General features: G+C 33.2%; 2 protein-coding genes across 2 annotated transcripts; one reads left to right on the top strand and one right to left on the bottom strand.

Moving 5' to 3' along the window:
• Nucleotides 1–2316: 2316 nt before the first annotated feature.
• On the top strand, nucleotides 2317–5483 carry LOC129873302 (protein CLMP1-like). Its single transcript, XM_055948371.1, has one exon. The coding sequence runs from the start codon at nucleotides 2606–2608 to the stop codon at nucleotides 4940–4942; it is 2337 nt and encodes a 778-aa protein (XP_055804346.1). The 5' UTR covers nucleotides 2317–2605; the 3' UTR covers nucleotides 4943–5483.
• A 1383-nt stretch (nucleotides 5484–6866) lies between these two features.
• Nucleotides 6867–8412, bottom strand: LOC129874714 (1-aminocyclopropane-1-carboxylate oxidase-like). Its single transcript, XM_055950045.1, has 4 exons — nucleotides 8194–8412; nucleotides 7868–8094; nucleotides 7390–7723; nucleotides 6867–7309 (listed from the first exon to the last, which is right to left on the bottom strand). Exons 1-4 carry the CDS (start codon nucleotides 8299–8301, stop codon nucleotides 7016–7018), a joined length of 963 nt encoding a protein of 320 aa, XP_055806020.1. The 5' UTR covers nucleotides 8302–8412; the 3' UTR covers nucleotides 6867–7015.
• Nucleotides 8413–12579: the final 4167 nt, after the last annotated feature.

Genomic DNA, 12579 nt, shown 5'->3' with positions numbered 1-12579 from the left:
GTTATATTAGCCAATTAATTAGTATATATTTATTTATCCGCATAATTTTCATTTCATTGTACTAGTAGGACTATGTTTGGAATGACTCACTCAACGCAGTCCATTTGCGATAAACTATCACATCGATGCTTTCTTTATCTCTCCATATATATATATATATATATATATGTGTGTATTTATTTATTTTACTTATGTATTTATTTACTTATTTATTTTTACTTATACCTGAGAATGTGTCTTTTGAGCCGAGGGTTTTTCGAAAACAGCCTCTCTATCTCTATGAGGCAGTGATAAGGTCTACATATACTGTACCCTTTCCAGACCCTACTTGTGGGATCCCACTGGATATGTTATTGTTGCTGTTATCACATCGATGCTCATTTGCGTGACTTCATATGGGTCATTTGTACACATGCTCATATTTTGGGTCATCTTTTAATCTGTGCCCTCAAATATGATGATTTTTATTTTGTTATCCTCTAGTTGTTTAAATAAAAAAAAAAATATACCCTAGGTTATATCGTAAAACACATATCAAATTATATCATATTACATAACTCTATTCTTATGGAACTTATGTCGAGTGAGATAAAAGTTTAGTTTTAGAATCCACAAATTATGTCGTAAAAGACATAACAAGTTATGTTGTTTTGCATAACTTAATTCCTACAAAACTTATTCAGAATAAGACAAAAATTCTCTAAACTTATGCCAAACAAATTAGATTATAGATAAGGATATTCTGATTTACAGTTTTTAATTAAACAAGCATTATAAATTAAAAAAAATAAAGAAGATTATATTTAAAGAAAAAAATTAAAAATCACTCCAAAATAGAATCAAACCCGTGCATACAGTTAGATCAGAGCTGTAATTGGACGAGTGTATTCCAGACGATTATACTATATTGCAAGGAAGTATTGTTGATGTTCCTGTCCTGGAAAGGACCTTCTAAAATATAATGGCGCTTCAAGGACGTCAATAGGCACAATAAACATACAATGTTGGATTCTTCATTGTGAAAATAAGATAAACACGCTAAATGCATACAAGTCATAAGGAAACTTTTTATTTTTTATTCGGAAAAGAGTAAAAACTATCTTTTAATTATTTGAAATAAAGCACAAATATTTTTAAATTATATTTTGATTCAAAAATATTCTTTACATCATACTATTGACTCAAAAGTACCCTTCACTTCTACCCCTTTGTTTGATGGAATGAAATGTGATATTTCATGTGTATTAACTAACGCCACATAGGATTTCCACATAAGCATCCCACTACACCCATTAATTAAAAGACCCAAACCCACCCATTAAAAGATTCAAACCCATCTTTGACTCCCGTAGTTATGACTTCCATAATTAATTTCTAGCCATTTTTAAGTAAATTAATGGGTGGATGGGTTTGGGTCTTTCAATTGATGGGTGGGGTGGGGTGGATGCTTATGTGGAGATCTTACGTGGCGTAAATTAATACACATGGGATGCCGCATTTCATTCCGTCAAACAGAGGGGTGAAAGTGAGTCAATAGTATGACGTGAAAGATATTTTTGAGCCAATAGTATGAAGAGAATGATATTTTTGAGCCAGAATATAATTTAAGAATATATATGTTCTATTTCAAATAATTAAAAAGTATTTTTGACCCTTTTTCGTATTTTGTTTACAAACTTGGGATGGAGGCATAATCTTTTTTTTTTTGTCAATAAATAAATTCTACTGAAAGCAATGACAGGGCTATAAATCTTATAAAAAAATTAAAATTATATAAAAAGAATATACAAAGAAATCAGAAGATTTAACATCTAGTATTATATATTAATCATTTTAATAAATTTACGATACGAAACGGTGATTTTAGAATTTAATTAACCATCACATGTTTTTTTGGGGGGAAAATTACGCAAATAAGCAAAAATACATACTAATTAATTAGCTAATATAGTTATTATAGTTTGAATTAATTATGGCTCACGACATACATCTAGCTATAATTACAATTTGAGTTTTTTATAATTTGCGCGATTTATACAAACGTTATGCGCGAATCAAATTGTATAGTGAAATATACAAACACTATAAATTGTATAGCGAATTATACATATAGTGAAATATATAAACGTTATACAAAAATTGCGAATTGTATAGCGAATTATACAAATATATACAAATATTATGCGAATTATACAAATACTGCTATAATTTATTTATAGAGCATAATTAAAATATTTTTGAATTTCTATATTCGAAAATTATTATTTTTTTGTTTTGAATAGTGGGTCCAAACCCCAAGCTGAAGGCAGCTATCTAGGGTTTCAAACCCAAAACCTTTCATTAGTGCTTCTCCTCAAAAAACACCCATTTTATCCAACATATCAGATTTTTCATTCCATCTTCTGGGTCTTCAAGATTCAATCAGAAAACTCTTTTGAACCAAAGGTGTGAACTTTATACATGTAAGTAGCTCTTTCTGTTCTCATTTCTGATTCTTGATTTATACAGCAAAAAAAAGTGGTGAAGTATAGTGATATATTAGTTTATTCTGGCTCATTGGTAATAAAGATTGAATCTTTTTACAAGTTCCTATAGGGATTATTACATGGGGAAATCAGGTGGTAGGAAAAAGAAGGTGGGTAATAGTCAAAATCAAAACCAGAACCAAGGGGCTGTTGGGAATAGCCATACACCTGTTGTTAATGGTAGTGTTGATTTGGACTCATCAATTTTCTCAAAAAGAGCCCATGAGCTGAAAGAAGAGGGAAACAAAAGGTTTCAGGCTAAGGATTATGTGGGTGCCCTTCAACAATATGAGAATGCTCTCAAACTTACACCAAAGACACACACTGATAGAGCTGTTTTTCATAGCAATAGGGCAGCCTGTTTGATGCAAATGAAGCCCATAGACTACGATTCTGTTATTTCTGAATGTACTATGGCACTTCAGGTTCAGCCCTCTTATGTTCGGGCTCTTCTACGAAGGGCTCGTGCATTTGAGGCTGTGGGGAAGTATGAAATGGCGATGCAAGACATCCAGATACTATTGGGTGCTGATCCGAATAATCAAGATGCGTTGGAGATTGCTGGACGATTGAGGATGGCACTTGGTCTTCGTCCAGAGGCCCAGCAGGACCTCCAGAGCCGCCCATCTCCAGCTGCACTTGGTGCTTCTGCAGTGGGTGCAGCTCCTATTGCTGGCCTAGGACCATGCTTACCTGCTCGGCCAATGTCTAAGAAGCCAGCACCTTCAGGTGGGGCTTCAGCTATATCTGTTAATAACAAGCCTGAGAAGCCATATCAAGTTACGCCTGCTGAAAATGGTCCTCAAGCCAAAGTTCCGTTACCAAAGGTTGTTTTGAAGCCTTCAAATGGTCCTTCCAGACCACATGCTGATTGCAAAAAGGATGGCCAAAGTGAGAAGGCATCTTTATCAGCATCAAGTGTTGTTCATGGACATTCTAAAGATGTTGCGATTCGTTGGAGGCCGTTGAAGCTTGTTTATGATCATGATATAAGGCTTGCCCAGATGCCCGTGACTTGCAGTTTTAGAGTGTTGAGGGATATTGTTAGCAAACGGTTCCCTATGTCAAAATCTGTTCTTGTTAAATATAAGGACAGTGATGGTGACTTAGTAACTATTACCTGCACGGCTGAACTTAGATCGGCAGAGTCTTGGGTTGATGGTTTACTACCTAAAGACCTTGATGCAGATAAAACCAACACCATTGGGATGTTAAGATTGCACGTTGTTGAGGTGAGTCCTGAACAAGAGCCAGCCTTGTTGGAAGAGGAAGAGGAGAAGCCTGTCGAGAGCGAAGGGAGTAAAGGGGATGATAGTGGATCTCATTCTTCAATAAGTGATTCGGTGATTGAAACTGTGGATAATGAGAGTAATAGGGCAGAGAGGGGAACTGTCAAAGAGAAAGCAGCTACAACCGAAAATCCTGACTGCAAAGAGGTTGAAATGGATGACTGGCTTTTTGAGTTTGCTCAGTTATTCAGAACTCATGTAGGCATAGATGCAGATGCTCACATTGATCTGCATGAGCTTGGAATGGAGCTTTGCTCTGAAGCCCTTGAGGAAACTGTGACAAGTGAAGAGGCTCAAGCTCTTTTTGACAAGGCTACCTTAAAATTTCAGGAGGTTGCAGCTCTTGCTTTCTTTAACTGGGGAAATGTTCACATGTGCTCAGCAAGGAAACGAATTCCAATTGATGATTCTGCTTCCAAGGAGATGATGGCTACACAACTCCAAGCAGCATATGACTGGGTGAAAGAAAAATATTCTCTGGCCAAAGAGAAGTATGAGGAGGCACTCTTAATCAAACCAGACTTTTACGAAGGATTGCTGGCATTGGGGCAGCAGCAATTTGAAACGGCAAAACTTTACTGGTCCTTTATCTTAGCTAAGAAAGAGGACCTATCAAATTGGGATCCTACTGAGACTCTTGCACTATTTGACAGTGCAGAATTAAAAATGAAAGCTGCAACAGAAATGTGGGAGAAGATTGAAGAGCAGAGAGCTAATGAGCTAAAGGATCCTAGTGCCAGCAAGAAGGATGAACTATTAAGGAGAAGGAAGAAGCAAGCAAGTGGTCCTGAAGGTGAGGCGTTAGCTGCTGGTGGTCCAGCTGAAGTTTCAGCTGATGAGGCCGCTGAGCAAGCTGCTGTTATGAGATCGCAGATACATTTATTTTGGGGTAATATGCTCTTTGAGCGCTCTCAAGTTGAATGTAAGTTGGCTTTGGCTGGTTGGAAGAAAAACCTCGATACAGCAGTTGAGCAATTCAAGCTTGCTGGAGCTTCTGAGAGTGACATCTCAACAGTTTTGAAGAACCATTGTTCCAATGAGGAAGCTGCAGAGGGATCTAAGCAAATGGTTGAGAGCTTGAACACTGATGAAGGTGCAAATCACAAGAATGATGCTAGTCAAGCTTAAGGCAGTGACCTGCTTACAGTTTTATTGGTTTGCACTGTCCATCACCTGCATTATCATTTTTTTCATGCATGTGTCTGAAATGGAGCGGAAAGTTCACTATTAGAAGAGTAGGTATCAGGAAGTTTATCTTCTCAACCCTGGTGGAGAACTGGCATCATAATGGGCACTCTCTCTGAAGGTTCTGGCTTATTATGTGTGCCAACAAGTTCTGACCATCAGCCTGACACTAATTTTTCTATATTGAGTTTGCTTTCTGAATTTTTTTATTGATGCGATTAGTATTTTTAGCCTACGCAAATTAACATTTAATTCTGCAGTTATATTGTGATAGAAACAGCTCACAGTTTGAAACCATTAACGGTCTGTGTTTCCAGCAGGCATTTGCTCTTAATCTGTAGCTTATCCAACAATTATTCATTAAGAGAGAAACGCGGAATGTAATTTCATGCTACTTTCTCGCATTTTGCTTTTGTTTGAAAGTTGTAATTTCAGATTTCCATGTATGTATCATGGCAGAAGAGAAATGTCAATGTTGCTAGTATTTCAGGCTGTTGAAATGTAGATGCTAAATTGCTAATGGTTGAATTTCTGATAGATGGCAGTTTCATTTGCTTTTGTTGCTTAGTTGTTCAGAAGTTGATGTCTGAACTCTTTATCAAGTGTGTTGTTTATATAGGATACTATTCCGTTGAAGGTTAAGCCTTCCTCGTAACATCTGACTCATATTTCCTACTTTTTGAAATTTTTGCACTTCAAAATTTTCATTACATGCTTGAAATGTAGCAGCAGCATGCTCCCACATTCCATAGCAAGTGGTAATGTAAGAAGTCACTATCACTAGAGTTTCCAGTGACTCGTACCATTATTTTGAATTTCAGCAGAGAGAATCAGAACTTAAAAGGCTTCAATTTGCCAGCATCTCTTCTCTATTTTGAATCTTTAATCTTTTATAAGGTTGTGAAAGTCTCTTATTGTTGATCTAACTATGTGTCTTCCCCTATGAAACCATTAGCCTTAACCTTATTGTATCATATATCTGTTGCTGCTGCTACATCGAAGTCCTAAATTAGGATAACTACCAGTTATTGGAGGTTGTCTTAGTATGATAATGTGATAGAATTGTTCATTGCCATGCTGTTCGAACTCTTCAAAATGGCAATTCGAACTCTTCAAAAATGCTTACAGGTGCGTATTAGATCCTTTATAAATAACGCATCCATACATAACTCGGGTTAAATAGAACTTCTATTTTTCTTCCAAAGTTCAAGTGTTTTATTTCCTATCCCTTTTCATGGGGGAATTTGTGGCGGTAATTGGTGTACGCATAATTGTCAATGACGCAACAGATAATGCAGAAGGAAGAAAGAAGGGGAAAAAAGGTGAAACAGAGCAGTTGAGTATCTATACTATTTCTTGTCTTTTCCTTTTAACATCAAAGTAGTTTGGTGTTCAATCGAGAATCCCTGGAAAATGACAGTCGTGATAAAAAGGGAAAAAGAAATAAATAATTTGAGGTTGTCAAGTTTGCTATGTCATTCAAATTCCTTTTTCATCAAAGTTTTTAGAGTCCTTTTCTGATTTTATATTAGATGGGCTGTAACACATTCCCTTTCAGGTGAACGCGTATAAACGGAAAAAGCATTAAGATAGGATTTAACTTATATAAACTGATAATACAAAAAAACTTGCTACGCTAACATGCAACTTTATATGTCACCGATCCATGTCTTCGTAATTCTCCTTAGTGTAATCTTTCTTTGACCTGTCAGTGTGTATTATTAATTAAACTCAAACTTGGAGTAAGTGATGCAAAGAGTTCGTTTTTTGCAAGCATAGATTTCATTAAAGTAAAAGAGGAAACTTTACAACATACCCCAGAGAGAAAAACTTCAAACAGCTCACTACCAGACAAGAGACAGTGACATATTAAGTAACACAAGTTACATAAATTATTAACTAAAAGGACAACACAAACTCCAGTACCCCATTAGAAAACGTAACTTTTTTAATCCTCTTAATTAGTGTCCTGTTAATGCATAAACAAATTTTCCCCTCAGTTTAGCTTAAACATTATCAAACAGTTTCTATTGGACCTAAGGTGACAGTAGTCTCCATAGCCTTCATTGCTTCAAACCTAGGTTCCTTAGCCTGGAATTTGAGACCTGCATACAACTTCATATAATCTTCAAACACAAATTTTGGATACTTCAATTTGTTCTCTTCTTCTGCCTTCTCAATCAACTCTGGTGCTGGAAATATGACAGCATCACTTCCTGGATTATAAAAGGAAGCAATTGACATCCTAGTGCCATCTTGTTGAGCAATCACTCTGTGCTCAACACTCTTGTACCTTCCATTAGTAATCACCTTCAATCATTCAATCAAAATCAACTCAGCAAGAAAATAAGGCAGATTACTTGCTACAACACATCAAAATGAATACATACCTCCAACTGATCGCCTAGGTTGATGACAATAGAGTGCTTCATAGGAGGGACATCAATCCAATTGCCATCTTTTAGCAATTGGAGACCACTGACTTTGTCATCTTGGAAAAGCAGAATGATGCCACCAGCATCAGTGTGAGCACGTAGGCCTTTGATCAGTTCCGGCTTAGGACAAGGAGGATAGTTGCTAACTTTGGTACCAAAAGTTGGACCCTTTGAGCCATAAAATGATTTTTTCAAATAACCTTTCTCTAGGCCAAGATTCTCACATAGCAAGTCCAAAAGATTTTCAGCCAGTTTCTCTAGCTTCAGTGCAAAATCTTTCATAACTTTCCTGTTATGAGGTTAGAGGTAATATAAAGTTAGTAAAATAAACAGAGCTACTAATCGAGACTAGCATAGGTTCTGTTTATGTAAAAAATATTAAAAATAATGGAAAGGGATGAATAAAAATTGGATCTTTTTTTCTTATATAAACCTGTATTGATCATTCAGGTCTGGAACTTCAAACACATTGGAAACAGGGAGATGTTTCAAGAAGAAAGTGCTCTCCCAATCAATATCATCAATTTCAGTTTGGACAGCTTCAAGTCCTTTACTTGCCACCATTTCTTTAAACCTTTGCTCCATGCACTTCTTGTAATGCCCCTTAGTAAAGCTCTCTACTGTGTCCAGCAATTCATGGGAAATCCCATGATTCACAAGCTTTGTATATAACAAAACAGACACAAAACTAAAAAGTCAGAAATCAAGAAAGTTTTCTTTTTTTCCCCAAGATCTTGTAGTGTAATATAATGTTATTACCTCAAAGAAACCCCAGTTTTCACATGCATCTTTGATTTTGTCCATTGTTTCAGGCCTTTTCTCAGTTTGAAGCAACCCCATATCCACAACTGGGAAAGTACTCTCCATCTTTCTGTTTTTCTTTACTCACTTGGCTAACTCTCTAGTTTATCTTTTAATTTGCTGTGTGTATGGTGTCTATTTTCTGTGGTGAGTGATTAAGTTGTGTACAAGAGAGGGGTATTTATAGCCTTTAAGAGGGGTAGGGAAACAGATGGAATTGATAAAGATTGGGTGATTTTTATTTAATTAAAAAATCGAGACATGTATTAATAAACAATAAAATCTAAAGCGAATAAAGGGAATATGAGAAGTTGCCTGGAGATTAGTTTCAAATCTTAGCCCAGAATGTTGATGATTCTTTTTTAATAGGTCTAATTATTGATAAATAGAGTTACTTAGTATCTATGATGACCACTTAGAAGTGTTAGTTATGAGTTTATCCAAATATAGTAATTTAGGTTTAAATTTTATGTATGTGTTAAAAATTCATAGCAATAAATCAAATAGGCTTTTAGCCATAGATTCCAAATTGTTTTCACTTTTTTTTTGGAATTTATGGAGTTGGAGATGAAATTGTGTTTAGTTATGTTTTTTGCAAAGAATATTTGGAATCGTGTGCATGGTAGAATGTACTTAAATACAACTTTAAAAGTATGCAAGCGAGTTGGTAAACATATTATTCAAATTTGAAATACACTTCAAGTTAAATTTAAAATTTTCATCTCGATTCAATAAAATTCAAATCATATATAATAATATAGAATAATTAAAATGCGTGCAAACTAACTCTATAACTTTGCAATTATAAAAGAAATGAGAAGTGGGAACAGGAGTCGTGGATGATGTATGTGTGATGGACCCCTACCAAGTTTGGAAGAATGTCTTGTAGCCATGGCCATGGGCAATTCCTACTTATTGTCTCTCTTTTGGTGGGGTATAAGTAAGTTGCACCTAATAATAAGTGCTCCTTTCTCTTTGCTTTTATTTGCTGCTACTTTTTTCCATCACCTTCCGCTTGTTCTGGTTAAAGCTTTTATTTTAGATATATTGTAGGACAACTTTACTTTACAATAAAAAAAAGTGTGTATATATAGCTTCTCTCCCTCCCTGTGAGGTAGAGATGCAAGGTATTGATATGCGTACATTTTATGTACTTTAGACTTTATTTTATAAAATTATATTAGGTATGTTATTACTATATCTTTGATTTTTTATTTGAACGACATTGTCACAAATTACAACGGGTTAAATAAGAAAAAAAAATTAGGTCGTAACTCATCGATGATTGTTTGAATCACGGATAGGCAGGCTGATTTGGGCTAAACAATAAATTTGAAGGGCAAATTGGTAAAAAATAAATACATTTGCAAGTCAAATATATCAATAAAAAACCCTATTTTGTATTTTTTAAATTTTTTTTACATTATGGAATTTCACTGGGTCGTCGTTGTTGTATAATTATATTAGCTGAATATTATTTTGATGGATGGCTATTAATTTCTCAAATCAGAATACACTTTATCCAACTCAAAATTATATTATATTATTTATTTAATTACAAATTTAAATTAATAAAAAATATTTTTTATCATGATTATATCAAACGAACTAACTGGGGTTATGGCAAAAGTCACCCGTCAATGCAATACCCAGCACAATTGCCCAAAGTTTAAAAGAGTTATATTGAATGGATTATATTTTATGAGTTAGCTTTTAATGCGCCTAATTAAAACATAGGTAATTGGGACAACAATATAATCACAATAACAATGCATAAATTTCAAATGTCATAAAGATCGATTATACAATTTTGCTTACCGGGGAAAAGTAATTCAATTTCTTGATGTAGATGAATTAGTTATACAACTTAATTAGTTGAAGTGTCATCTTGATATGATCCATAAAAAGGAAAAGATGCTCATTTTTAATTTGTAATGAAAAATAAAAATGTGGCCATTGATAGGCTTATGATAAAAGGAATTCCCTTATTAAAATATTAAAGGTAATCTTGTTGTCTTTAAGTACAAGGGTAAGGGTCAAATATGCCCGTGAACTTTGCGAAAATATCTAGATATATTCTCCATTTGTAGTTTAGCTCACTCATGCTTTTGCCGTCTACATTTTAGCACATATATGCCCCTTTCAGCATCAGTTGCTTTGTTCGAAAATAAGTAGTTTTTTTTTATATTGCACTTGAAATTGTCAAATCCCCATTTAATTGACACATGACATTTATATTAAATAATAAATTCAATCATTTTGATATTTTAGAATATCCGACCCATAATCTTAAATCCGCCCCAAAAAATTTCTTTTAATCCAGGATTAGAGGATTTGGTGGAGAAGAAATGACCCAATTTAGGGCTTTTGATGATAATGGATTAAAATAATTTTTTTGGGGCGGATTTAAAATCATGGGGCGGATATTTTAAAATATCAAAATAATTGAATTTATTATTTAATATAAATGTCATGTGTCAATTAAATGAGGATTTGACAATTTCATGTGTAATATAAAAAAAACTAAGTATTTTTTAACAACTAACGCTGAAAAGGGTATATATATGCTAAAATGTAAACGGCGAAGGCATGAATGAGCTAAACTACAAACGAAAGAATATCTACATATTTTTTACAAAATTCAGAGGCATATTTGATCCTTTTCCCCAAATACTATTAAGAAGCCCTTAGATTCATCTTTAGGTAATTAAATCCTAATCGAAAGCATTAGATGCAAAAAGGTAATGTCGGCATTGGAAATCCACCTGAGATTTTATTATTAATTATTAAAAAAGTGAGTTTAATTATTAGCCTAATTTTGCAAGTCGCCTGCCGCCTAAAAAGTTGAGTTTGGAATCAAATAACTTTCACAAAAAAGATCCTAATAATCATAGTATAAGTGCGACGCAAATTCTACAAGTGATTACCTCGTAATTTATGTGGTATTGTTTGTATTTTGAAATTTTTTTTATTATAATTGTACAATTGAACATAAATTTTAAAGTTTTAAAAAAATAAAATTTACATAAAAAGTATTTCATTTCTTCATTTTTATTTATCCATTATACTAAATATATTTATCTGTTATTTTTAGCATATCAAGATTTTTTTTTTGCATATTTTACCTTCAACATTAATTATTTATTTTTCAAATTACTTTTTGAGACTTAATACGCCCTCCCTTCCTATTTATTTGTTAAATATTTCCTATTATACCCTCAATTTATTAACATTGAGTTAATGTCTTTAAAAAATGTAGTGAGTAAATATGTTTAAAATTTTATTAATTAATAGGGGTAAAATAGTAAACTCACTATACCAATAATTATTTTCTTAATAGGCATATCAAGTTAAAATTTGACAAGTAAAAAGAACGGAAGGAGTACTATACATCAATTCATATGAATATTCTGATAAATTGATCATATTAATTATTATTTCTTAAGAGATGTGTAAAATCTAAAATGAATTAAAAAAATGAAGGAATGAATTATTATAAATCACAATAAATGCAAATCAATATATAAAATGCAATATAAAAAACATATTGGGATTGAGAGTTATTATTTCTTAAATATTGAGAAATTGTCATTTTTTGACGACACGGTAGAAGATTTGACCTTCTCCTATAGTTTTGGAAATGTTTTCACTCCATTAAAACTTTGTTGACAAAATAACATTGAATCGACAGTACCGTACACGTACAAGATGCATATTAAATTTTAAGTTGATATATAAATTACTTCCTCCATTTTATGATATATCGTTTAAATGGAAAAAAAAGAATTTTATCAAATACCACTTGTTAAAATTTGTTGTTCTAAATATACTATGGCTAAGAGCGGGACTAAAGAGCATAAGAGAGTCCATCCGAATCCTCTTCATCAAGATATTATATTATATATTGATTAATGTTTTTGTGCATATATAAAATAAATATTGAATATCCTTGACATATAGATAAATTTACTTATTTATATTTCGAATATTTGTTTATTGAAAATCATTATTCCGTCATTGACCATTAAATTTCTAGTATTATACAAGCATATATAATCTTTTTGAAATTGATTAAAAAAAATGACATATAAATTAGAACAAAGAAATTATCACTACATATTTATTCTTATTTGATAATGGGTGCAAGCTTAATAACGTACTTGAATGGAACGGTTTGGAGAAAAAGATGTGTCTAGTGAGACGTCCATGAAGGAAGGCAGAACAACTAGGGTGGGTCAAAGAGAAATATTGATAGACTTTTAGGTTGACAGACTTTTTAAAAAAGACTCGCGCAAGGAAATACACATTAAAATAGGAAATAAAAATATAAAAAGCTTAATAAGA

This window comes from Solanum dulcamara, chromosome 11, assembly GCF_947179165.1.
Source record: "Solanum dulcamara chromosome 11, daSolDulc1.2, whole genome shotgun sequence".
Classification (NCBI taxonomy): domain Eukaryota; kingdom Viridiplantae; phylum Streptophyta; class Magnoliopsida; order Solanales; family Solanaceae; genus Solanum; species Solanum dulcamara.
Note: the sequence above shows the minus strand (reverse complement) of the source record. Positions and strands in the feature narration are given on the sequence as shown.

Coding starts and splice junctions, on each gene's coding strand:
- LOC129873302 (XM_055948371.1), top strand. CDS start 2,606: ATGGGGAAATCAGGTGGTAGGAAAAAGAAGGTGGGTAATAGTCAAAAT.
- LOC129874714 (XM_055950045.1), bottom strand. CDS start 8,301: ATGGAGAGTACTTTCCCAGTTGTGGATATGGGGTTGCTTCAAACTGAG. Junction 8,095..8,193: donor AAAACTGGGGTTTCTTTGAG/GTAATAACATTA, acceptor TTATATACAAAG/CTTGTGAATCATGGGATTTC. Junction 7,310..7,389: donor ACCTAGGCGATCAGTTGGAG/GTATGTATTCAT, acceptor GAATGATTGAAG/GTGATTACTAATGGAAGGTA.